This window comes from Pimephales promelas, chromosome 7 (assembly GCF_988280905.1).
Source record: "Pimephales promelas chromosome 7, fPimPro1.hap1.1, whole genome shotgun sequence".
NCBI lineage: Eukaryota > Metazoa > Chordata > Actinopteri > Cypriniformes > Leuciscidae > Pimephales > Pimephales promelas.
The window spans coordinates 32,190,782-32,217,936 of record NC_142775.1 but is presented as its reverse complement, the minus strand read 5'-3'; the positions used below and the strand labels follow the sequence as shown (position 1 = coordinate 32,217,936).

The 27,155-nt window shown below is 36.6% G+C and overlaps 2 protein-coding genes across 4 annotated transcripts in view; one reads left to right on the top strand and one right to left on the bottom strand.

Annotated features, from left to right (window-relative positions):
- The window catches only part of gsk3ba (glycogen synthase kinase 3 beta, genome duplicate a), a 55,822-nt gene extending 53,071 nt beyond the window's left edge, over positions 1–2,751 (top strand). For both annotated transcript variants that reach the window (XM_039683165.2, XM_039683166.2), the window contains exon 11: positions 72–2,751. In XM_039683165.2, the coding sequence (XP_039539099.1) occupies positions 72–139 (68 nt within the window). In that variant the 3' untranslated portion in view covers positions 140–2,751. The remainder of the gene's footprint in view (positions 1–71) is intronic.
- Positions 2,025–27,155, bottom strand: nr1i2 (nuclear receptor subfamily 1, group I, member 2). 2 transcript variants are annotated; one of them, XM_039683587.2, is made up of 9 exons: positions 26,900–27,155; positions 17,120–17,310; positions 15,008–15,138; positions 13,215–13,384; positions 12,545–12,819; positions 12,288–12,433; positions 6,453–6,569; positions 6,084–6,189; positions 2,025–6,003 (listed from the first exon to the last, which is right to left on the bottom strand). In XM_039683587.2, exons 1-9 carry the CDS (start codon positions 26,900–26,902, stop codon positions 5,859–5,861), a joined length of 1,284 nt encoding a protein of 427 aa, XP_039539521.2. In that variant the 5' UTR covers positions 26,903–27,155; the 3' UTR covers positions 2,025–5,858. The 2 variants fall into 2 exon arrangements, with proteins under 2 accessions (XP_039539521.2, XP_088989469.1); XM_089133343.1 differs by lacking the exon at positions 6,453–6,569 and having other exon boundaries at positions 26,900–27,153.

Genomic DNA, 27,155 nt, shown 5'->3' with positions numbered 1-27,155 from the left:
ATGACATCAAGACAGTACATAACATGCAATATATACTATTACAAATGAAAATATGTTCTCTTTGTGTGCAGATGCCAATAGTGATCGCAGTCAGACCACAACTGCAGCCTCTGCCTCCGCCTCCAACACCTCAACCTGAGAGCCCAAGCCAATCAGAACTGACCCTGCCTCCAGGGCCACGCCCACCCCACTGCTCACCAGCTTATTGGGCAGGATTTGAGTCATGTAACCACCACTCTTATTCAGACTGCAAGAGCCAACCTTCATTTACGTCTTTTTTTTTTTTTACGAAGTTCAGATAGAGTTCGAAATGATTTTTGGAAAAGCCATGTCGGGTGTAATTCACGAGAGCGACAGAGAAATCAGTGAGGATATGGTTGGGAAGGGGGGGTTAAACTATAAAACCATAAAACCTGGTCTGTGACCAGCCGGAACTTTTTTTTTTTTCATTCTCAGAGGACAATCTTGTTATGTAAGCAATCCGGTAGCCAGATCCATCCACTTCCGTTTCCATTTGGACTTCCCTTCTCTCACCTGGACTGTCTCTAGCTACACGTTCGGCCCCTTTCTACTTTTCTGGGTCTCTTATAGCGCATGGCTACCCAATATATATATATATATATATATATATATATATGTGTGTGTGTGTGTGTGTATATATGTATGTATTGGGTGAAAAGGATCCTAATTGTATCCTAAAAAACCCACACAGCACTATACAAGAGATATAAATGTAAAAACCGCATGTTCCAACCACAAAGCTAACAGAGAAATTCTCTGTTACAGATGATCCTGGACTTTTAAGTCTCCTGAATGTTTTATTTTGTTTTATAAAATGGGCGGTCTAAGGGGAAGGGCCAGACATTTTGATTGACAAGTGAGACGTGCGTCTCCATCTCTGTGTTCTTGTATGATAATATACATACACAGTTTATATATTACTTTGCATTATGTAAAATAAATATATATATATAGTTATATATAGATCTATATCTAGCATCATCGGTCCAGAATCCATCACGGATTGTCAGGGCAGTGGCGAATTTTACCGCTGGCCAGAATTATACAGTATGTTTATGACTAAGAACTTGGGACACATTTTGCTGGAGCTCCTTTCTTGCAAGCGTTTCACTCTTTTGTGCTGTTTTCTGTTCGCCTGGTAGAATTACTATCACCTTCGGTCCTGATTTCCTCCTGTTATTTATTGTCGCGTGTGGGTCAGTGGTGTAACGCTCAGATTAATTGTTCGTATTCACTCTGCGAGTTACAGCTATACATAAAGAATATGTGAAGACAACTCGTCGACGTGGCGCAGACTTCACAGACGACTCTCGTAACGTCAAACTGAAGTGGCTGTGTTGGTTCAACCACTAACGTCTCAACGTGCTTTCAACCTGCTTACAGAAAAATGTACTTTTTCTTCATCCAGAATGTCTTAATACGCAAAGTATAGCAGTACATGAAAATGGCAGACGTGTATATACAGTACAGAAATGTTGCTCCTCACCAAATTCTAGCTTTTACACTTTTATTTGACTTTTATTTTTGTATAATTTGTAAGCATGTGTGAGTGAATGTGTACATGCGTGTGTTCTGCTATGTACATATAAATGCTGACCTGAGAACTGTTAATGAGCGGAAACAAAGACGAGGGATTAAATGAAAAAAGATTAAAAAAAAAGAGAAGATTTAAAAGATCAGGGTAAGAATGACCTGTTTGTTGGATACTGTAGACAAGGAGCTTTCTCCAGCCATATAGTTCAATCTTATCTGTACAGTAGGTGCCAGCTATATTATTGTAACTATATCTAGTAATGTATAGTGTATCTATAGTTTGGAGTGCCTTTGCTTCCATACACTTCCTCTCCCTAGGCCACACCCCCTTTCTGTCTTCACTCAAGGCAGGCCCACCCCTTCCTGTGACCCTCTGCAGGTGCTGTTGATTGGTCAAGTCAGAATGACTGACAGCCGACTTCATTTTCTGTCACAAACCACACTCTGTGGTATTTCTGTCATGTTTTTCCTTCTTTTTTTGCTTTGGATTCACTCACTTATTGGCACAAAGATGTTTTTGTGTGTGGAGGAAGTCACGTTCCTGTGGAGCCAATCACAATGTACGTTCTTACACTCGTTCCACTACCAAAGCGAACCAACCACGAGCGTGTTGTGACGTAACTGCGACATCCCAGGGGCAATAATAATTTCTTTGGTGTTTTGGCTCGTTGGCCAGCTGACAGTACGCAGTAGAGATGTCCCGTAGCACCCGCCGGACCCTCATCCCCGCACCCTCAATGTAAAGCTTTGCTTGTAAGATACGCGTTCATAGATGTGTTGCTTTCCACAAATGGTGTGACCACTTCTCGTGACTAAAGTTAGAGTAAAAATGTAAAGACACAAGGGTTAAAAACAATTACCAAAATACAAAAAAAAAAAGACAAAAAAAATGTTTTAAGGACTGCGGGCTACAGACTATCGCATTAAATACACTTATTGGGGGAAAAAAAAGTTGTCTTGGTTTAAAATGAAAAGAAAAAAAGCAACCTGTATAACATTAATATTACTTGAATGCCTCTGTTTGTGACTGAAATTTTTATTTTATTTTAAATATATTCTTTTTCTGTGAAGGTATGCTAAATGTCTCCTCTCCTTGTAAATATGTCCGTTTTGGTCCTTGGTGTGACTTGGATTCAGAGACTAGTTACCTGGTACTGTAATTTGCATTAAATAAAGAGTAGGATAGCTTGGAAATGACCCTGCATTTGCCATGTGTCTTTCTTTTCGCAGCCCAAAATGTTAAAAACCAATTAAATGTTTATTTTTTTTTTTTTTTGTCCTCTCCACTCTTGCTTTGTGTTTAAATGTGATTCCGGTAAGTGCCTGGGTTCAAATTAAATGTAAACAGTAATTTAAATGCATTTTATGCTGCTTTAGCTAAAACCGTCTGCCAAATGCATAAAAATATTAATGAAAAAGAAAAGTGCACACTGCCATTTGGGGTTTGTAAGGTTAATTTATTTATTTGATTTTTTTTCATTAATACTTTTATTCAGCATGTGGTAGATGCATTTCATGTACAAAAAAATATCTATTTTAAAAATAAATGCTGTTGTTTTAAATTTATTCAAATAATCCTGGAAAATAAATGTAGGCTACCATGGTTTCCACAAAAATAATAAGCAACAATAAATGCAGTCTTGGTGAGCATATGACACTTCTTTCAAAAACATTACAAATTAAACAGAATAGTGTAAATGATTTACAAAATTGCACACTGAACGATTCTGCACATTTATTTTCCTGAGAGGGTCTTATGTCTCACATTGAACAAATAACCACTGTAAAGAGAGAAAAACCTGAGTGTAGTGTGTAGTAATTATTCATGTTATGACAAGTTTCCTTATCATTTTGCAGGCAGGATGAAATAATTGCTTAATCTACACAAAATGGCAACATGAGGCATTTTCAAAAGAGTTTGAGCTTTGAACAGATACCTGATACCTGAATCCTCTGCTTTTGTTTGTAGCAAATATGTGAAAGACCCCGTTCCAAAAATACTGAACACCTAGACGGATCCCGAGATATTTGCTCAACATTGTCATGTGATAAGTACTAAGTAAAAAAGTTTACTCGAAAACTTTCAAAAAGACAATCACTTCTCAAGAAAGTGGCTTAAAATTTCAGAGATTCATCAAAATTGTTGACATTTACATATTTCGCAAAAGCTTTGTTTCTAATATTCACAACAGATATATATCTATATATGTGATAACCAGTCACACATCACAGAGTGAATCTCACGAAAACTGAAGAACATTATCCAGGTCCAGACATTTCACTTCAAAATCAAATATATTTTTGGACGGATGCCAGAAAAACAATCTCATTACTGTAATGAAAGTCCTAAAAAAGTTTTTTTTTTTTTTTTTCATTTTGGAGAGTAAAATATGACCTGAACATGTTCTTTATAAGATTCATAACTCCGCTTACATCCACTTACATTCTTTGTCTTGTCAAATATAGCTACTAACATATTTTTTCATATAACCTGAACATCATTAGAAGCGAACAGTTTTACATTTGAACACAAACAATAAATAAACAGATTTGTCAAGACATAGGCAGACAATTTATACAGTATGCATCATAGTATCATATCTTCATTTTTATAATTTGTTGTCTCTGGTACAATAACATGATATTTTATAATAATAATCTCTTACAGCAACTTACCCTGCAAAGCTTATTAGGCAACATTTTCCCATAAGGTCCCATTAATGTTTGTTAAAGTTAAAGGTAGTTAATAAAATACAACAGTTACTAAATAATACAGATAGAACTTTGTTTTTTTACAATGTGTTAGTAAATTTTGAAATTAATATGCTTTCGAAGTATTAATAAATGCTTTTGGCAGTTATTTCATGTTAACTAATGAAACCTTACGATAAACTGTTACAACAAAAGGGGAAAATTCAAATGGAATCTTGGTTACATTTAATTTTAAGGTGTCTTTTTTACAGTGTAATTATACATACAAGTACTGAGAAATATCAGGAACATGTACTTACAATAGTGTTAGGTTTAGGGAGAGTTGCATTTAACTATACATAATTCACTGCAGTAAGTACATGTAACGTGTAACAAACACTAAAATAAAGTGTTACCAAATCTAACGTTTACACGACAACGATGTACTAAAAACGGAAACGGTTTTCCTTGCGTTTTTCACGTTCAGACGACAACGTTGTCAAAACGATCTCGGTTCACACGGATGTGCGAAAACAACTAAAAACGCTGTATTATTCATGTCAGGCCAGTAGTTGGCGACGCTACGCACGCACCGCACCTAGACCGAACACCAGTGTTGTAGTCGAGACCACCTCACTCGAGTCCGAGTCGACACCGAGACCAGAGAGAGTCGAGTCCGAGTCAAGACCGAGTCCATAGAGAGTCGAGTCCGAGTCCGAGACCAGAGACGGTCGAGTCCGAGTCGAGACCGAGACCAGTGAGGGTTGATTACCTAATTTACTTTTATTTACTTAGAGAAATCCTTTTTTTTTTTTTTTACTGAATTTACTTAGAGTTTAAAAAATATGATCAGTTTAGGGTAAAAATATAGTAGGTGGTGTTAAAAGTAATTTTATTACAATTTGTCATGCGCAGTTGCGCACTAGAAAATCACCAATCACTGGGCGTGTCAATCAATTTAAAGAAATATTTTATTCACATACATTAATAATCATGAAAAATATTTTTAATTGAACTCGAGTGGACTCGGGAATAATTCCGAGTCCTAAAAAAAAAAAATGTTCGAGTACGAGTCAATTCCGAGTCCAAATGGACACGAGTCCATGACAAGACCAAGACCATTAAAATATGGTCTCGAGACCGAGTCCGAGTCTCAAGTACTACAACACTGCCGAACACTTAATACGCACGACGTCACTGTTTTCACAAAATCTCGTTTTTGTACTTTATACAGAGACAATAACGGTTTCGCTTTTAAACACTTAAAACCTGTTTTCACTGTTGTCGTGTAAATGAACGCCAAAACGCATTACAAGTTTTACGTTTTCAGTTCCGTTTTAAATCGGTGTTGTGTAAACGGCCTCCTAATCTTCAAGCTTCATTCATGCAGTGAATGTGAGAGATAAAACAGTGATGTGCCATCCTACATCTGCATATGAACCACAGAAATTGTTCTTTCGCCGAAAACACTCCGAACACAGACTGCTTGTCAGATAAACACAATTACATTACATTTAGGAACAATTTCACGATTACCCTGTGCTGCTGTTCAGTAGTTCATCATCAGTAGTCACCGACCCTGTCCTTGCGAGTTTTGTCTAGTCTTTAGTGTCCTAGCAGCCGTCTTTACTTATTATTTCCAACCAAAGCGGAGACACTTCAGGCTGAATGTCCTGGATTTTCAGCACCTGTTTTGTGTACTCTTCGTTCATACTCCTCATCTCGGTCAGGCACGCCATGATCTTCGGGTACAGCAGACTAGCAGGTGGAGAAGGTTAGACTGCGAGTGTAATCGAAGGAAACGTTTTCCTAATTAGATGGAAAGAAAGCATGCTTACTGCTTCTCTGGCTCGGCCCTCTTCGCCTCGATGTAGGTCTTCAGGGTGAGAGCTAGCGTTTCCTGGTTACGGTCGACCACATTGTGTTGCGTCACACCAGGCCGATCTGTGGACGAACACACACGTGAGATTTTAAAGGGATTACTTCCATATATATATATATTTTTTTAAGTGGAAGTCAATGGGGACTAGTAACTGTTTGGTTAACAACATTCTTCAAAATATCTTTTGTGTTCAGTAGAACAAAGAAACTCATACAGGTGTGGAACATCTTGAGGGTGAGTAAATGATGACAGAACTTTCATTTTTGAGTGAACTATCCTTTTAAACAGCGGCTCATGTGTGTTTGTGTAGCTTCATCTGAGGTACCTGGTGAGAAGAGCGAGATGGCCTGCATCAGCACATACTCCTCTTCGTGCAAGTGCAGCTTGCGCAATGTGTAATGGAAATTCATCATAGGGTCCAGCAGATGCTGCTGAAAACCAGCTGTCCGGTGGATGAGGAATGAAGGAACACGTGGCAGAAAGAATAAAGTGTAAGAAAGCAACAAATCGATGCGTGATGTATTTTTGTAAACTGCAAATGTGATACATGCTCACCTAAGATTCATTGACTTTTTATAGACATTTTTCAATTTTAAAGGTGCAATGTGTAAAAATTTTGAGATATATTAACAGAAATGCAATATGACATCCATAACTGTTTTCAGTGGTTTATAAAAAACTTACTTAATAAACCGTCATGTTTTTAGTACCTTAGAATGAGACATTTATATCTACATAACCGCGGGAATCCCCTCCTATGAAGGTTGACATATTGTGACATCATGTTTCTACCGTAGCCGACAGCGAACAAACACCGCTACAGAGCGCGTTTCGTCACTAAAAGAGAAGCTGCAGAAACCTATACTAGCCATAAACACTGTGAGTAAGTGACTTCTCCCTGTCAGTGGTGTAAAATATGTAGTTTGATTGTTTCATGTAACTTAGTTCTTCTCCCTCGCTGTGTTATGGGTTTGGTATGTGGGGATAAATGTGCTGGTTACGTTCGTGAGACAGCTGATTAGTACTCTTGTCATTGACCGTAAAACAGTATGTTACAGGAATCACTAACCTGTCGATCGCGGTCGACAAGTCAGTCTTGGAAGCATTTTAAGTCGATCGCGAAGAGTTTTCAAAATCTGAGAAAAAAAGCCTAATGTGTGTAGTAAATGGTGTCTGTGGGATGCTGAGGCACGCACACTGTAACAATCATGTCATTTTTGCTGTGCGCACCTTAGGGCTCATGCGGATGCGTCGAGTTTAAACAAGGCTTTACGCTTTAACCAGCTCAGCCACAGTACCAGATCATCATCAGCTCACTTTCTAGTAGCTGTGCCAAGTGAAATCTAAATAATTCCCTTCCGAATCGGAGAGAGTGAGTATTAGCTGTCCGTGAGCTAGCAGTAGGATCAACTTTATGACTATCTATGGGCTTCTCCCTCAACTTTATTGGTCTTTATGCCTCCAAGTACCCCCAATTGCTTGCGAGCTTCTTGATGGAGAGTCGATTCGTTATGATGCAATCGTTAGCCTAGGGGTGTGCGATATGACGATTTTTAACCGTGGATGATTAAAATGTCTCCACGATCTGCGTTTGAAGAAATATCGTAGTATCGTGTTACAGTGCATACTATCAGTTCAGTCGCCTCTGTCTCAACTGTACAACGCGACGTAGCCTACACATCACACGTTAATGAATAGGTATGGGACACTGCAATTCACAAAAGTTCATTATTTGCACAAGCCAACATAAACATTTAATTCACGCGCTGATGCGCTGTTCTAACGTGCGCTTTCCTGAACGCATACCCAGCACCAGAATACTGGACTAAGTTATCTTTCGAGTCTTATTATGCTAATACTGTTAAATACACACAATGTTTACATAAACAGGCTATGTCTAAAGTGAAAGCAAACATTTGAGAGAATATCTGGTGTAATATGCGTCTATATTAAACGCGTCGCGTGCTGGTCTAAAAGCGACAGGAATAAATACTGCTGCTTGTCCTTAAAGGGATAGTTCACAAAAAAAAAATCAAAAAAAAAATCATCACTGTCATTATTTACTCACTCTAATGTTGTTCCAAACCTGTATTAATTTTTCTTGTGCTGAACACAAAAGACGATTTTTTTTAATGTGGGTAACCAAACAGTTGCTGGTCCCCATTAAAAGACGATTTTTTTTTAATGTGGGTAACCAAACAGTTGCTGGTCCCCATTAACTTCCACGAGAGAACCTATAAAAAACTATAGGGGGACCAGCAACTGTTCGGTTACCTACATTATTCAAAATAACTTTTATTTTCAACAGAAGAAAGAAACTTATTCGGGTTTAAAACATCTTGAGAGAGTAAATCTTGAGTGAGACCATTTTCATTTTTGAGAAAACTATCCCTTTAGTGTTAATAAAACAAAAATACACAAGGAGAAAATCACTCACTGACTGAGAACTTTAATAGTAGCTTTAGAATAAATAAGAATCAATTTATTCAGTGAATTCTATGTAGTGTTTTAATTTCATATTTGTTAATTTAATTACTTTCTTCAATGCTACTGCTAAATACACCTACTGCATCTGAAAAAATAAAGCGCTATTTATTTAATTTCAATATTAATTTGTGTAATGTTTATCTTGTCTTATTTTTTTAATAACAAAGAAAATAATGACAGAGATTTTTATCTTCTCCACTGGCCTAAATGTATGCCTTACTTTTTTTTCTTTTGTTACTTGGCTTTGTTTTTAAGATAGGGACATTAGTTTGGCTGTAATGAACAGCCACTTGCAAAATATTATAAAACCAAATTGAAAAAGAATCGTGATAAAAAATCGTGATCGTGATTTTCCTAAAAAATCGTGATATGATATTTTTTCCATATCGCCCACCCCTACATTAGCCTATTTTTACTAAAACTGCTTCTACAGGGCCATAACATAAGATACAAGGTAATGGAGACTTTTATACATTGCCGTGTTTCTTTAGAAATAAATAATGGACAAATGGAGTCTTTGGACGCCTCAGATGTAAAGTTGTTTGCTGTCAAAGTGACAACAAAATGAATGGGAGTCAATGGAATGCTAACAGCAGGTGAAGTTCCAGCACAACACACACTCCAACACAAACTCCACAATATAAAAAACAAAACAAAACAAAAATGTATCTGCTGAAGCAGGACAAATGTGAATCGAATCGACTTAGAACGAAAACACGAATCAACATCGGCAGAGCGTTTGAATTATTGAGAGACCTCCGCTATTTTTATAGTGATAAATTACAAGTTTTCAGATATGCTGAAATTATGGTAAACTACAACATGTATGAGACATGAAATGTATACAAAAGACTGTTTCAGGTTAACAAAAAGTAGGTGCTTTAGGATGTAACTTTTATTTTTATGTACTAGATCTACTGTCTAACGTCACTCATCCCACTACTATCTTATTGTTTATAATACACATTTCCAGACAAGTTTAATACAGTACTGTTACTACAATCCTACTGTTACACTGAAATTGTTCAGTCTAGTTCACTAACCGTTTTCGTTATCATATTTTACATTCACCTATGTTGACATTGCTGATTGTGAAAGATACACGAATAGTTAGTGAAATGAAATGCCTATGCTAGATGACACCACAAATGTAACAGTATTGTAAAGATCACCAGCTGGAGTGCCCCTGAGAGCCACCAGAGGGCACTCCATATCACACTGATCACTTCACAAAACTACAATTCCCATAATGCTGTTTACCTGGAACTGATTACACTTTCACCTGCAGCTCATTCAGACACTCCATATAAACCACACTCAAACAATAGACCATTGCAAAGTATTACATTGCCACTGCCTGTAATCTCTGAGCATTTCCGACTATTCCTCTGATCTGACAATTTTAATGTTTAAAGCCTATTTCTTAACAAATGTCAGTCGACCAGGAAGATTTTAAAATGAGCAGTTCATTCAGAAATACCATAGACTGTAAAAAAATAGATAAATACGCAAGGTAGCTGTGAAAATACAGACTGGAAGACAAAGACAAAGAGCGCAGCGCTGAAAAGGGGTCGGGCTGCTGCATAAGGTCTATAGGAGAAGAATGAGAGACTTTACAGGCATTTTGTTTGTGATTTTTTTTCCTTTCACGTCTACATGGTAAAGCAGTCATGTCTGTTTGGTTTGAAGCAATGCAAGGGTTCATTAAATGGATGTGCTGTTGTGACTGACAGCTGTAAGAATTTGGTTGTCAGGGTGATGACATAGTAGGACATTCAATTCTGAATTAATTGTAAGGCCTTTCTAGCTGCCTGTTAAAACGGAAAGCAATTAGTAGCTTGAAAAGTGGCATTTCATTACATTTTGACTATGGAAACTTCACAGCCCTGAGAAACAAATATAAAGAGAAAATCAAGGATGGATTGGACCTTTTAATTATGCCACCATGTTATGCCACACACAGGAGTCCTTATGAAAAGACCGCATTGATGTTAACGAAAAAAGATAAGCGAGGCTTACGGTGACTGTAAGCTGTGGAAATGCTAAAGACAAGTTTGAGTGCTGTATACAGTACATACATGCACAATATTAAAAGCAAAAGACAATATAATGCATATTGTCTCCTTTATTTGTCTCTGAATTCTTTTTAAAAATTACCTAAACAAATATTTTAGGTCAAATAAGGTCAAAACCTTCACATTTACTGGGATGTGGATTTACCATAGGTTAAATAGTTTTCAAAATACAGTACAGACATTTATAGTGTAAAAAAATATCTATTTTTTACATATCTATCAGATATGTAATCTGTATAAAAAATATCTATTTTCTACATATCTATCAGATATGTAATCTATATAAAATGTGAATTTAGTCCCATAAACACTCACTGACTAATGCATGTATTAAAAATTGCAGGGCAGGAAGCACTTCCAAAAAACAGCTGAGGTTTTTCGCTGAATCTCCATCATTACCTTCAGATATTTCCCTGCTGTGCTCCTAACACCTCTCTTGCACTGTTAGTGGTTTCTGCCACTCCTTCCTCCTGTGTTCTCCTTCTTCTCTTTCTCTCAGCTGAAGTGAGGGCAGAGACCTTTTCACTGTCTCTTGAAGTGGTTCTGCTTTCATTACTGCTTTGTGTGGTTATGGTTCCCTGGCTTTCTTGTACTTGCACTATACATTAAGTGTAATGAACATTAAAATATTAATGCAAAATATAAAGGTCTTCCTTTATACCTGATAAAAGAGCCAGATTCATTGACCATTGATTTACATGTAAACATTGGAAACCATGACAACTTTCGGTTCGTATAGTAATAGGTCAGGGACTAATCTGTGCTGTGTGATGGCAGAAATGCATTTCTGTCATATGCTGTTTATATATATATATATATATATATATATATATAGTGCTTTCAAAAATATATGTGCTCATTAATGTATATTTACTTTGTTCAAGTAATAAAGTATTCTCGTGAGTGTATAATATGCCATTGAAAATACATTCGGGTCACTGGTTCTAATGTCGGTCGCCATGTTGCCCCTCCATCTTGAAAGTACATTAGCCAAAGAGGGACATAACTGTTAATTCAAGCTTCGCCTTTCGCGTTTACGTTTGAGTTAACACTCATGGACGAGGTCGAACCGGAAGCCATGTTAATCTTGGACTAAATTGGCCACCGTAGGAGTTAAAATGAAATCGGAATTGAGAGGAACAGAAACTAATATTCATTGGATGGTCATATACCTTTTCACAGCTAGATGGGGGTAAAAATCATACAGTGTAGTTTTAAGTTGAAAGACTGTGAGGAATGACCTTAAATTATTAAAAATATATTTATTATGTTTTGATCAAATGAGTAATCCAGTAATTTAAAGGTAAATAAAATAAAACCATAAGAAAAGTAAAAAAAAAGAATAAAAAAATATTATCTAAAATATTAAATAAAATAAGCTTTCTGGGCAAAAAACAAAACAAACCAAAAAAACAAAAAAACAATTTAAGTATAATTTTAGGGCTTCGGAACATTTTGACCAGCGAGGGAATGCATCCTTGGTGAATAGAAAAATGTATTTCTTTAAATATTTTACTGACCGTATTCAGTTTATGTGATTTTATTTACAACCCCAGCCCTACCTGCCCCCGAGATTCATGGAATGAGCAGACGCTCACCTCGCATGGCGTCATCCAGGCAGTACTGCAGCGGGCCACACTCCCAAATGCCTGTCACCTCATTAAAGAACATGTTGAAGTGAATCAGAATGATCTCAAAAGTAGCGCCCTTCAGAAGTGAGATCTGGTCCTCAATGATCAGAGTCCTGTCAAACACAACTTCATTATAGACTTGTATGAGTCAAGCTGCTTGTTATCACATTGGTGAACTGCCAACGCTGAATCTTTATATCAGGTGTAAGAGGGCTCGTATTCACCTGAACATTCCAAGCGTCTTGCTGAAGTTGATTACATTCTTGATCATGTATGTGGTGAGGTCTGTAAAATGTGGCAAAGAGGTGAAAATGGCACCTTTAAGCCACCTTTTGTCTTTATTTTCAAGACTCTGAAAGCTGGAGGAAGGGGATGAGAGGTTGACTGTCCGCTGCACTCCATCTTCAGGCGGTCGTGTATGCATGGTTGGGTTAGAGTATCTGCCGGTTTTTGGTTCTCGACTGTACTCGGACATGGAATTCTGATCCCGATCTAAAGGCTGCGGACATAAAACCACTGCTAAATACTGACAGTACTCATAACAATGTATTTCAGTGGATACTAGGGGTTGAAGGACTTCAGATTTTTTTAAGTCGACATTTTTGTGATTAAAGTCGAGTCGACTAATCGCTGATGGCGTCATTAATGAAGAAATAAGCCTGAACCTCAAACACAGCTATGGCATGTGACACAGCGATTGCTCCTACATAGCTGTTCTTTTGGCTTTGGGTCATTGTATTTCTCACAGATTTCTGCTCATTCTAAATCATATATACTGTATATATATATAAGCTTAAAGAGCATGGTAGAGCATTAAAGTTGACTACTCTGTGCAACCCCTAGAAATTACATTTGTCAGGATCTGAAACGAACTAAATAAGGTAAATTTGTTACCCGGAACTGAATGAATTGGGCGCAAGTCATGTCGAAGGTCTTTTGATGTGCGGTGACCAGCTCCTCTATGGCAGCTTCCTGTTGAGGTGAGAGCATTACGGGCTCCTCATGCATCCTCTTTCTCTTGATCTGCAACCTCCGCTTCTCCACGGCCTCATCCGACATGATCACTGAGGAACAGAACCAGAGGAATCAAAGTGAAGTTAACACAATGTATACACAATGTTGCTTAACATCTGCTGCTTAATATCTTTGACGATTGGAAAGTTCAAAAGAACAGCATTTATCTGAAGCAGAAATCTTTTGTGATAGGACTGTAAAATGTATTAATTTTGATTAATCTCATCTAACCTAAAAATGTGTTTACATAATATACGTGTGTGTGTGTGTGTGTGTGTGTATATATATATATATATATATATATATATTAGAGCCAGACCGATAAAGGATTTTAAAGGCCGGTACCGATACAAATATTTGCTGGTTTTAAAATCCGATATTCCGATATATCGGCCGATATTTTTTTAAGAAACATGCAACAAAACATTAACAGGTTTCCTTAACATTAGTTATTTGTAGTTATTTATGAGTTTTAACTAAAATAATATGATAATGCATTTTAAAAAGAAACTTGTTTCTTTTATTGTCACAACATAACAGACTGATGATAGTGGCTTTAGCTAGCTTTGTGGTTAGCTAGTCTATGATGAGCCATAATTTAGCAATGGATAACGTCATACTGCAAATTGTAAAACATACATTTTCAATATCAATATAACCAAGAGAGGCCAATATAACAAGGAGAGATGATGCGTCTCATTGCTATAAATATCACACGCCAATAAAGAAATACTTCAGTCACATCGTCAAAAGTTAGTCACAGTCAGTCAGCTACACTGTAACAACGTAACGTAATTATTACTAGCTAATTCTGCTTCACTCTCGGCTTATTTAACAGCACCAAAACTGGACATGATAGTCACAAATTTTGTCATGCTTATTTGAGTAAGAGAACCGATGGGGATGTTTTTTTAATTGTTATTCAAGCAATGTATGTCTCGTGACCAACTCAACGTGGACAGACTATACAACTCCCAACACTCATGACATGGTTCAAGCGTGTTTCGTCCGATTTTATTTTATTTTTGAAATATTCATTTATTGGCCATTATAACTGCCGATACCGATAGTTTGGAAAATGCCTAATATCGGCCGATAATATCCAAAATATAAATATATAATATTGTATTTGTGGTTGTATTTAATGGTGCTATACAACTAAAATTGCCATTGCCATTATACGAATGCTGAAAATACACAAGAGTCTTGTCCATCTTAACAATGTTTTTTATTGGGTGTGTTTTCAGTTAACAATATTTCGTGTCACAATATATTGCAATACAAAAATGCAACAATAGGTATTGTGTATTTCACCCAAAGTAAACATTTTTGTGTGTGGAAAAAATTCAAGTTAACAGAGTTTTAGTGTCAGTACTACTTTAACCTACTATACAGGTTCTTCTAAAAAAATTAGCATATTGTGATAAAATTCATTATTTTCCATTAATCTTTCATATATTATAGATTCATTGCACACCAACTGAAATATTTCAGGTCTTTTATTGTTTTAATACTGATGATTTTGGCATACAGCTCATGAAAACCCAATTCCTATCTCAAAAAATAAGCATATCATGAAAAGGAAATGAAGTGGTGTGTGAACAATATGCTCTGTGTGTGAGAGAGCAGCTATCAGTTAGGGAAAATGAAAAGTAGGACTCAAATAAACTTACGCTCCCTCTTCATGCCAATGGAGAGGCATTTCTGGAGACGGCAGGACTGGCACTGTCTCCTGTTGCTCTTGGTGATGACGCAGGCATTCTGAAACGGGCAGCTGAGCTGCGCGGGTCGCTTCATGGCACGCCTTACAACAGGAACACACAAACACAAAGTGAATCAAACTGATCCACTGACTGTAGAATAAATAAGATGCCACAAGAGAGGTGCATGTCTACCAGTATCAGACATTAACTTGATTAAAGGTGAAATTATTTGTTCTAACCACAGAACAGACTGCGTGCTGTTCATCTCTCTTTATCAAATGCTTTAATTAAATTTAATAAATTGAGGAATTCGGCAAGGACTGTTTGACCCCTCATTTTAATGAAAATGAATTTGGTTACAAACCTGCATGACCCAACATCTTGAACATTTCAACACAATTTGTTTTTGTCCATACAGTTAAAGTCAATGGGGTCCAAAACACCACTGGACCAATTTAACTTTCATTCTATGCACAAAACGTTCCACATAAAGACCAATTAATTTCCACGAACCGGTTCTTTTGGACAGTTTGTTACAAAAACACGATTTATCGGTTCCTTATGATGTCACCACACATTTCTTTTCTAACAACTCAGTGCCATGTTATATCAATGAAACATTCAAATAAACTCATTTGTGTCAACGCACATTAAAAAATTCAAATAAAAAGTTATTTGTGTGAACGCATATTGCTGATAATTGCCTTTCATTGCCCAAGGGTTAATGGTGTTTGTGGTCATGGTTTCATTTGTGGATCCTTTGTGTAGACTATATCTTGGATAAGATTCCTAACCTACAGCACACATTACAGACATTACTGATGCACAAACGCAGATATTTTCTACAAGTCTAAAGTATATATATATATATACAAAAAAAAAAAAAATCTGCATGCCAAGCACAATACAGTAAATTCAGGTTTTTCCATGTTATAATAAAAATGTGGGGCTTTTTAATAAAACTTGACATAAGAATATTACTATTAGTATCGTATATATTATCGTATATAGAATATATATTATCGTAGAATATTATTATTAGTATTAGCATAGTATCATCAACTATCTCATCAGACAAACTTCGACAGTAGCTTGAACCGGCTCTTTTTGAGTCGAGCGTTCGACTTCTTCAGCCACGTGTCTTACGTCATCAACCTTAAACTAAAGTTTGATTCAACTCGATTAGTGAAGCGGCTTGATCGGTTACTTCCTGAGAACCGACTCACCGTCACTACTACACAGTGTTGTAGTCGAGACCACCTCACTCGAGAGAGAGTCGAGTCCGAGTCAAGACCGAGTCCATAGAGAGTCGAGTCCGAGTCGAGTCCGAGACCAGAGACGGTCGAGTCCGAGTCGAGACTGAGACCAGTGAGGGTTGATTACCTAATTTACTTTTATTTACTTTGAGAAATCCTTTTTTTCACTGAATTTACTTAGAGTTTGAAAAATATGATCAGTTTAGGGTAAAAAGGCCATATAGTAGGTGGTGTTAAAAGTAATTTTATTACAATTTGTCATGCGCAGTTGCGCACTAGAAAATCACCAATCACTGGGCGTGTCAATCAATTTAAAGAAATATTTTATTCACATACATTAATAATCATGAAAAATATTTTGAATTGAACTCGAGTGGACTCGGGAATAATTCAGAGTCCTAAAAAAAAAAAATGTTCGAGTACGAGTCAATTCCGAGTCCAAATGGACACGAGTCCATGACAAGACCAAGACCATTAAAATATGGTCTCGAGACCGAGTCCAAGACGAGTCCGAGTCTCGAGTACTACAACACTGCTACTACACACATTTAACAGCCTACGTTTTTCTAGTTTAATTGTGTATCATTTGAATATTGTAAATACACTTCATTTATTCACTTTATTACTGTTGTTCATCTCATCGTTTTAAACACTCCCAACCTCACAGTTTAATCAGACCCCATTTTTAACTCAAATGTAAATGTGTGTATGTGTGTGTTTTCCTCATAAGAAAGAGGGTCATAGGTTTGGAACGACACAAGGGTGAGTAAATTATCTTCCATTACAACAATTGCGGCAGCTGAGAAATATCTGTTTGCTCACGCACCTGAAGAAGCCTTTGCAGCCCTCACAGGTCATGGCGTTGAAGTGGTAGCCTGTGGATTTGTCACCGCATACTTGACAAATTTTGGGCTCATCATCCTCCTCTGTTTCTTCCTCAGACTCATCCCCATGTCCCGAGTCGCCCAGGGGAGAAAGCTCCTCCATTTCTTTACTCATCCTGATCTGAAGTATGCACTGCAACACAAGGCACAAGTCACTAAATCACTCATATGGCTCAATATAACTGTAACGATTCCCCTGAAGCTGAGTCCGTTTTCTGAGCCCAGTTAATTTCATAATAGTGTATCAGAGATAAAAAAAATCAACAAATAGGCTACATTTAACAAACTACTAGCTACATATTTATATCAAATGAATCTGGTGTAATATGTTGATTGGTTATGGTGTACAAAAACCGACCACAATCACTGTACTGCACTACTGTTAATATCAGCTCCTGCTTTAATCTTAACCATATTACACATCCTCATAATATTTGCACAACCTCAGATTCTGCCTCCAGCACAATATCCAGAGAAATAATATTTGCACTGCCTCAGTACAGAATGTTAATATTCTGAATTGCCTTGGTCGACTCATTTCACACACAGCAACTTTGCATTTGTATATATAATGTTGAAGGAAAATAACGTTCTTCATTAAAATGTATATTTTAATTATGGTAATATTAGCACATATTATTTATTTAAATATAAGTTTGTACTCTATTTGGACTGGTTCTAAAAGGACAGAAAAGAAGAGAGAATATGACAGTTCAAAAGCACCTGGTATGGTCTCTTGTCATTTGACATAAAATCATTAAATGAGCTGACAAATGGTCTGACATTGACTCATTCCTTTTATGATCCACATACATAAATGCCTTCTTTAATTTCTATTAAGACAAGACAATGAACATTACAAAAGTGTTTTAAACTCACAAATATCACATCCACAATTCACGCAAATAACAACATCTAAACAACCTTCCTAACAAACCTGTTTGAACATTCAAATGATAAAGTCACAGTGAATAAAACAATCATCACAGTTAGTTCGGAGTAGGCGGAATAACTTACGGCTGTGACTTTAAAACGTAAACCAGAGCAGGTGTTCAAAGTTCAGGAAACATACCCTTTGCACGATCTGTGTAATGCAGAAATATAGAGTGTGTTCTCCAGAGCAAGACCTTTATCCTAAATAAGCCATCGAAAGAACACAGTGCATACACACACACACACACAATGACAAAGAAAGCTGAATTTATGCGTTGCCATGGCATCCACATGGGACCACTGAGCATTGGTCAAGTCTCCCTCTATAAACCATAATCCAGACGTACAGCAGCATATAGTCTATGATTATTTAGGGTTGGGTGTCTTATTAAAGATGAAAACCAAGATACAAAGTGAACAGAATAACAAAACCCACTATTATTTATTTTGCCTCATCTTTTTTTTTTTCATCATATTGAATAAAATAGCCAATTTGTTGTTAGAAATAGTTGACTTGATCATTTTAATTTAATTACAAAAAATAAAAGTTCATTTCATTTTAAATGTCAAATCAAAGACTTTTGTGTAATGAATTAACATTTACAATTATTTATTTAGCAGAAGCATTTGTCCAAGCGAATTACAAATTACAATAGAATATCCTAACAGAAATAATTTGTAATATTATAAATCATTATTATTATTAAGACATTTATAATGTTACAAAGGATTTTTTTATTGCAAATAAATGGTTTCTTGAGCAGCAAATCATCACATTAGAATGAAGGATCGTGTGACACGTAATGATGCTCAAAACTCTGCAGCCACAGCAAATATCGATTGTATACTACAATAGTAAAATGCTGTAATGTGAAAGTAAAAAGTGGAGAACAACAGAGAAAGTTTAGTTAAATTGATTAGTTGGTAGGGGAAATCTGACAACTTTCTCAGTTGCTCGTAATTGCGAAATAAATTCCCATCTACCAACACCATTTTAAAGGGACAGTTCACTCAAACAGTGTGTGAGAGTGGCTACGTAAAAAAAGAAAGTGCATGGATAACTTAAATTTTAGTTTGCTGCTCATCACACAAATATTTAATATGGCTTCAGAAGACTTGGAATATAGCACACAATTTATAGGCACAATTTATATTTAATTTCATTGCAATTTAGGGATCTTGACAGCCTGGTCTGCATCCACTTTCATTTGGAAAAGATCAGCTTCAATATTCTGCTGAACTTCTACTTTTGTGTTCTATGAAGGTTTGGTGACCGTACAGACGTCAGCATTTTCTTTTTGGGTGAACCAGCTAACAGGGAATGTTTCCAAAACTTTAGTTAACAATCTGGGCAAGGTTCTCTCAAAGTTATGAACAAATATTGTTCCAGTAAGGTTAATAAAAGTTTTGGTTTTTAATAATATTTTCAAAACATTGATTACATTGATATTCTTATTATCAAAGTTCATCATTCATGGAATGTTTTTACCTGCATTTTTTTTTAAAGAACATTCAAAAGTAACATTCCCTGATGTTTGCAAAATGATAAAATGGAATGTTCCCTTACCAATTGCATAAACGAGAAAAAAAAATTAAAAAAAATTCTTTCAGAGATCAAAACAACGGTTTCATAACTTAATAAGAATGTTTAAAAAATGTTATTGGAACATGTTTTCGTAAGCTGTGCCAAGCAATCATCTGTAAAACTGAAACTGTTATTATTAATCCTTAAATATTATATTGGATAGCACAGCTTAACATTTACTGTCATTTATCTGGCCTTGACTAATGCCTGGTTCAGATTACACGATTTTTTTTTGTCTGTTACGATAGTCACTGTGCATGTCAGATTACGTGATTTTGGCTCCTAAAATATTGTGGTGTCGTGGACAAGACTACACGTTACTTCCTGACCAGTCATCGCATGCCATGTTTAACGGCGCGCATGATGTCATCGAGAAGGCGAAAATTGTAGCGAGTGAGTTCCTGGATTGCTCGGCATTTACACGGTGTGGCGTGTGAGTGTGTGAACTGGTTGAATTGCGTGTGTCTCACGGCCATTGCGTAAGACTTGAGAACCCTGCTCGAAGAGGCCAGTATGGGCTGTCAATCTTCCAAAGAGAACTTGAGGTAAAATATTGTTTTCTTATATATTTTTACTTCTAGTTTTAATATTAGCACGCTAAGGAACGCTAAAGCGTCTTTTTTGAAAATTGTATACGGAGAAGCTTGTACTCCTATTGGTCAACCTCATACATGTGACGGAACCGTTGTGGACGACCGTTAAAAAACATTAATTAAAAAATTAATTAAAACATAAAAAAATGAAAGGAAATTAAAAATTAAATAAAAAAATTGAGCTAGTCTTTTTTTCGTGATATCGTGAAGCATCGCAGACGCGACGTAGGTTGTCGCCCACTATGACACACTATACGAGATTATACGATCGAATCTTGCGTCCTGACGCTCGTTGTCGTTTACGAATCCCCACGACACCCTACGTCAAAAGGATTGTGCCAAAATCGGGCTAAAATCGTGTAATCTGAACCAGGCATAAATCACCTCATGTTTTATTTTCAGTTTTCAAGTGCACAAATGACCAAAGGAAGGCCACTAGACAGATTAGAAACCAATTTTACTGAGACTGGAGCAGATGAACGTTAAACGACGCAATCCTCAAACCTTAAAGTCCCCCAGTAGTCAATAATTGTAACCCTTGAAACTCATCTTTGATCACCAAAATGAAATATTTTCCTTGAAAAAAAAATTTTTCATGCTTTAAAATAGCTTGAATGTAATTCTACACATTTTCTCATTTAGTATACACAGTTCTATGATTATGATAATTAGTCCTGCCTCCACTCACTGAGGGATTCATTCGTTGAAGGTCACACGTTGACGTGATTGGTTACATGGTAGATTGTGAAGTCAGAAACTCCAGCGATTTCAAACCGCATTTTCAAAACCATCTTTGGTTCACTGTATGAGAAAATACTCAGCTATGGTTGTTGACTTATAAATTTGAACATGGTTTGTCTTAAAGCAAATTAAAAACACCACATAGACATATAAACAACATTAAATGCTTGATTTGCTCGAGGGCTTGTATGCTAACAATCAAGCAGCTGAACTCTGTAAGGTCAGCATGAGTTCATTCTCTGGGTCCAGAGAGCAATAACCTGTTGGTTAAGTAATGTGGCTTTTCTCAGAGTGTTTTCCTTTGCCTTTACAATATGAGCAGAGGTTTCTTTTCCTCCCCCACAGCTCCAATTACCCTTCTTCTTATCTACCCAATCCCCACATTAGCAACACCTCTACCCTTTCACTATTCACTTTCCCTCTGGGAAAATTGTGATTGAATCAACCAATCACATGGCAGTTGCTTCAATGCATTTAGGGGTGTAGTCCTGGTCAAGACAATCTCCTGAACTCCGAAAGGTGAAGAAAGGTGATTTAAGCAATTTTGTGCGTGGTAAGGTTTTTGGTGCCAGATAGGCCAGTCTGAATATTTCACAATCTGCTCAGTTACTGGGATTTTCACGCACAACAAAAAAAATCCAGTATGCGGCAGTCCTGTGGGCGAAAATGCCTTGTTGATGCTAGAGGTCAGAGAAGAATGGGCCGACTGATTTATGCTGATAGAAGAGCAAATTTGACTGAAATAACCACTCGTTACAACCAAAGTATGCAGCAAAGCATTTGTGAAGCAACAACACGCACAACCTTGAGGTGGATGGGCTACAACAGCAGAAGACCCCACCGGGTACCACTCATCTCCACAAATAGGAAAAAGAGGCTACAATTTGCAAGAGCTCACCAAAACGGGACAGTTGAAGACTGGAAAAATGTTGCCTGGTCTGATGAGTCTCAATTTCTGTTGAGACATTCAGATGGTAGAGTCAGAATTTGGCGTAAACAGAATGAGAACATGGATCCATCATGCCATGTTACCACTGTGCAGGCTGGTGGTGGTGGTGTAATAGTGTGGGGGAGGTTTTCTTGGCACACTTTCTTGGCCTACCTAAGCATTGTTTCTGACCATGTCCATCCCTTTATGGCCACCATGTACCCATCCTCTGATGGCTACTTCCAGCAGGATAACGCACCATGTCACAAAGCTCGAATCATTTCGAATTGGTTTCTTGAACGTGAACATGAGTTCACTGTACTAAAATGGCCCCCACAGTCACCAGATCTCAACCCAATAGAGCAACTTTAGGATGTGGTGGAACAAGAGCTTCATGCCAGTGACAGACAGGGATAAAGCCACTCATGGGGATGATAGGAGGCCACGATGGACAGGGGCCAATTGGCAGATTTGGCCATGTTAAACCTCAGCTCCTTTTTTCTGAAGGACACCCTGGAACTTTAATGACCACAGAGAGTGAGGTCCTCGGTTTAACATCTCATCCGAAGAATGGTGCTTTTTGATAGTATAGTGTCCCCATCACTACACTAGGGCGTTAGGACCCAGACACACCACAGAGTGAGCACCCCCTGCTCACCTCACTAACACCTCTTTCAGCAGAAACACTTTGAAAGCCTACGTGTTTGGCTGTACATATACGCATAGCGTACGTGTAAAAAACAAAGTATAATGATTTCCATTACACAAGAGTAGAAGTTAAAACTTCACGCTGATTTGTACTCGGCTTTCGCCAAGATAAGCACAAACTAAGACGTAGCTTTATAGTAACCTATGCTTCTCCATCCATTTATGCATTTAAATACAAAATTGCATTTAAATATTTAAATATAAAAATTGAAACTACTGTGGAAACAAAGACACCTACATCTTGGATGCCCTTGAGGTAAGCTAAAACATACCAAAAATGAATTTCAAAGTGAACTATCCCTTTGACGGCTGCAGTGTAATTGGCGCGTCAGCACAAATGACGGCTGCAACTACAGTATGGTATCCCCAGTGGACCAGCACAAGAACCGTCTGGATTGAGCCGAGTAGGGGACATCGCTAGGGTCTTATAGTGGGCACCTTTCATCCTCAGTGTTTCGTCGACTAGCCCACGACCAGAGGTGGAAAGTAACTAATTACAAATACTTTTGTTTATAGTAGAGTAGATTATTCGATTTTTTCTACTTTCTTGATCTATCTATCTATCTATCTATCTATCTATCTATCTATCTATCTATCTATCTATCTATCTATCTATCTATCTATCTATCTATCTATCTATCTATCTATCTATCTATCTATGTCATATTCAATGATATTATTGGTCTTCTTCACATGGTCATCTTGTCACGCCAACCTGTTATCACATGTGAGTGAGGGAATAATGTGATGACTCAACTGTGATATTAACATACAGTAGCCTTTGTTCACAGACATAAGTCAGTTCTTTAATGTGATGTGCAATTAAAAGCACACTTAACAGACTTAACAGACAGAAGTGTTCTTCCTTGTGTATAATTTTAACCATAGGACAGAGCATATTTAAGTGTTCATTATTCACAGGGTCTTATCTCTCTACTGTGCACTCATTCAATTATTTAAGTGCTACACTGCATTTCATTGATCATTTATAGACCTCTGCTATGACGACATCGCCTGAGGACTAAAAGTTAAACCTTAACCGTAATTTTAAAAATTATGTTCATTATGGGGTTTAGGGAAGAAACATTTAAAGGGATATGAATTGTTAAATTTAAGTGCATTATATACACATTCCAATAATTTTTGCATTAAAAATGCTGTTGAATCTTAGGATAAATTCAAATTACCAGGAAGTTCAAAAATAAGTGTTATATAACCAGTTAAATTCTTTTGATGGGGAGGGGGAGGGGGAGAGAGACAGGAAGAGAGAGAGAGCGAGAGAGAGAGGTAGAGATGTGTGGGGAAGGGACACTCACTAAAATTGCATTGGGGACAACATTAACAGCCTGCAGTGACATCCGACATCTTTAGTAAAGGTGAAAATGCAGCGAGTAATGTCATTACGCATGAGTGGTTTGATACATTGTAATTTTCATTTAAAGGTACACTATGTAACTTTTTATGTTATTGTTAAAAAATTAACAACATTTATAAAATGAGTCAATATATTGTCAATCTTTCTTCCAATGCGTTACTCTTACCCTGATTCACTAGTATGCACTCTAAAAAAATGCAATTTGGGACAAATATGGACAAACCCCAACCATTGGTTTAAATTTGAAACAGCCCAGCATTTTTAGAGTATGGTAAGCCTATTATAAGTGTTTATATTTTAGACCTGTCAGGATGTGTAACTCACCAGTGTCTCGTCATATACGCACGTGACGGTATGCGTTGACGTGATGACTTTACCAATTGGTGATTGGCTCTTATTTCGCCATATGTTGGGAAGAATCCCGGAAGTACAGATAGACAACAATTTCTTGGACTACTAACCTGAAGCTGCTGCCGTGATTTACACTATTAGATGTTAATATCCAATATAGGATATATATAGGATATATATATATATATATATATATATATATATATAGTATGTATATAGTATAAAATATGTTTACAATTATTTACAAGAAAGAAAGAAAGAAAGAAAGAAAGAAAGAAAGAAAGAAAGAAAGAAAGAAAGAAAGAAAGAAAGAAAGAAAGAAAGAAAGAAAGAAAGAAAGAAAGAAAGAAAGAAAGAAAGAAAGACCAATTCCATAGGAAAAGAGTTAGTTCATTAAAATCTCACAAGTTCTGTTTAGTTTGAATGAATATTTTGAGGTGGTATAATGATATAATCAGAACATAAATCGGAGCATGCACACACTTTGTTTTCAGTCTGACTTTCTGTGTGTTTTTTGGTGACGCAATGCTTAAAGCTCTGGTTTCTTTTGGAATCCTTTTTTTGTGAACTAACTGAGCTGGGCTTGTTACTTCATAAATGAACATAGTGGTGCTCCTTTTGTGTCTTGTATCAGCCACCGTTTATCTCTCTTTTCATATTTACGTGAGCATAGGTCTATAGTCACATTGCTTCTCAAAACTGTTTCCTACAGGACGGCCTTGGAAGACTTCAGCATTCATTAATTTATGATCAACATACAACTCTTTTATAAGCTTCTAGTTCAGAGTTAAAGCAAGAAAACAAACACATTCACTGAAAAAAGTGTACTGGATTTAGGCTACATGATTTAATCGTACATCGGTTCCACATGAATCAATTAAGTTAAACAAACATAATTTGATCATTTCAACATCATGTAGTTTTTAAGTAACCCAATTAAGTAGTCTCAAAATGATTTTAATGTGGTCCCCTAACAGGATTAATATTTTTGTGTAAGAACTAAATAATGACTAAATAATAAGAATGTACTTCCAAACTCATATAGCAAAAGCACATATTAACATTATAAATGCTAAGGATGAAATGCTTGTTGAGCAAAGCAGTATTAACATGCATCAGCCCACACTGCCAAATAATTCCCACATAACCTCTCCCACTTTTCTCATCTTGCAACACTTAAAATAACACTTTCAATATTTGTGGACTCTATAAAGCATGTTGGAAACTACAATTTCAACACAAATCATTTTCGGTATTAACTGGTTCACATTAACCCTAAATAACACAATTTATTTTCCATATAGATCGCAAATAACTTTTTTGAGTAAATTGAAGAGTAAATTGGACAATGTGTTTTTCCTATTTTTGCAGTGGCTATCTAAGATTAAGGAACCAGAAGAGACACAAAGAGCTGAATGAGAACTTAATTGGAAAAATCATGACAAAATGAAAATTCTGTCATCATTCACTCACTCACATTGTTCCAATGGCCACAGTGGAAAACATTTGAGAACAACAACTAATAGAGCCTACTAAGTTTCTTTGTATTGGAAAAAATGCTATATGTTCCACAGAAGATACTCAAAGTTTTGGAATGACATGAGGGTGAGTAAATTGTGAGTAAATGGCCGAACTATCCCTTTTAAATAGAAGGTATCTGTAATAGAAGGGTTATAGATTAATAATAGGCTAATAATAATAATAATACTTCCATCACAGTTTAATATTGTTGCTAGGCGATTGCTATAATGTAATGGACTTTTTTCTTAGCAGAAGCTGTAAAATAATAAATAGTTATGGAAGTAGGCTAAAGTTATTTTAACTTCAAATTTGTCATTTCCAATAAGCAGGATAATGCCACTACAGCAAAATAAACCTTTCTGGCTTAAGGATTTGAATTTAATGAAACCCAGTATTAATGTTATTTCTAATAACTTATTTAAGTGATGTATGCAATACTACACAATATGACACAACTAATATATCAACACAGCTGTTATGAAGAGCTTCGATCTGCCTACATGACTCTGCAAGCATTTTATACTACACATTATAAACCACACTAAGCACTGCACAATTTCTGTGTGACTAAATAACTGCTGCGACTAAATGAGCTCGAGAAATTATTGTGATAATAGAGTAGCCTTCATTAATACCGACTCAAATCAGATAAACCAGTAAAGGGACACTGGGTTAAGGTAGTGAACCTCAGTCGACTGGACTGACTGTTCTGCATAGATTTCACAGCTTCTGGAATGTTACTGCGTTGTTTTTGTTCAGCTGCTTATAATGACAGCAGAAGTTTGTAAAGCGCTTGAGTTGTATTATATAACCTTCAGACGACGGCAAAACAGTATAGTAACGTTATATTAAAATAACGTTACTCTCAAACATACACCGAGCTAAAATTATTCTCCATAACGTTAGTTTACAAGCGGCTCTATATTGCAGGTTCTTGTTGTCACGTCTCGCGATCCACTTTACTTTAGTAAATAAAAACAAACTTACCATGTCATATCAGCAGGAAAATCACGTACAGCAGAAAATAACTCAACATGACCATGCAGACCGAGCTCTCTGACATGAATCAAGTCACGTAGGTTTCACATTTAGTTGTAGTCCTAAACAACTGATCGAGATCGAGGACTATCACAGACTTTTACTTCCTGGTTACAGATGTCTTGAGAAGGACACGCTGACGAGAAAACAAGAAAACATGTCATACGTTCTCGGTGTATTTTACTAATTTCCTGATTAAAGACCG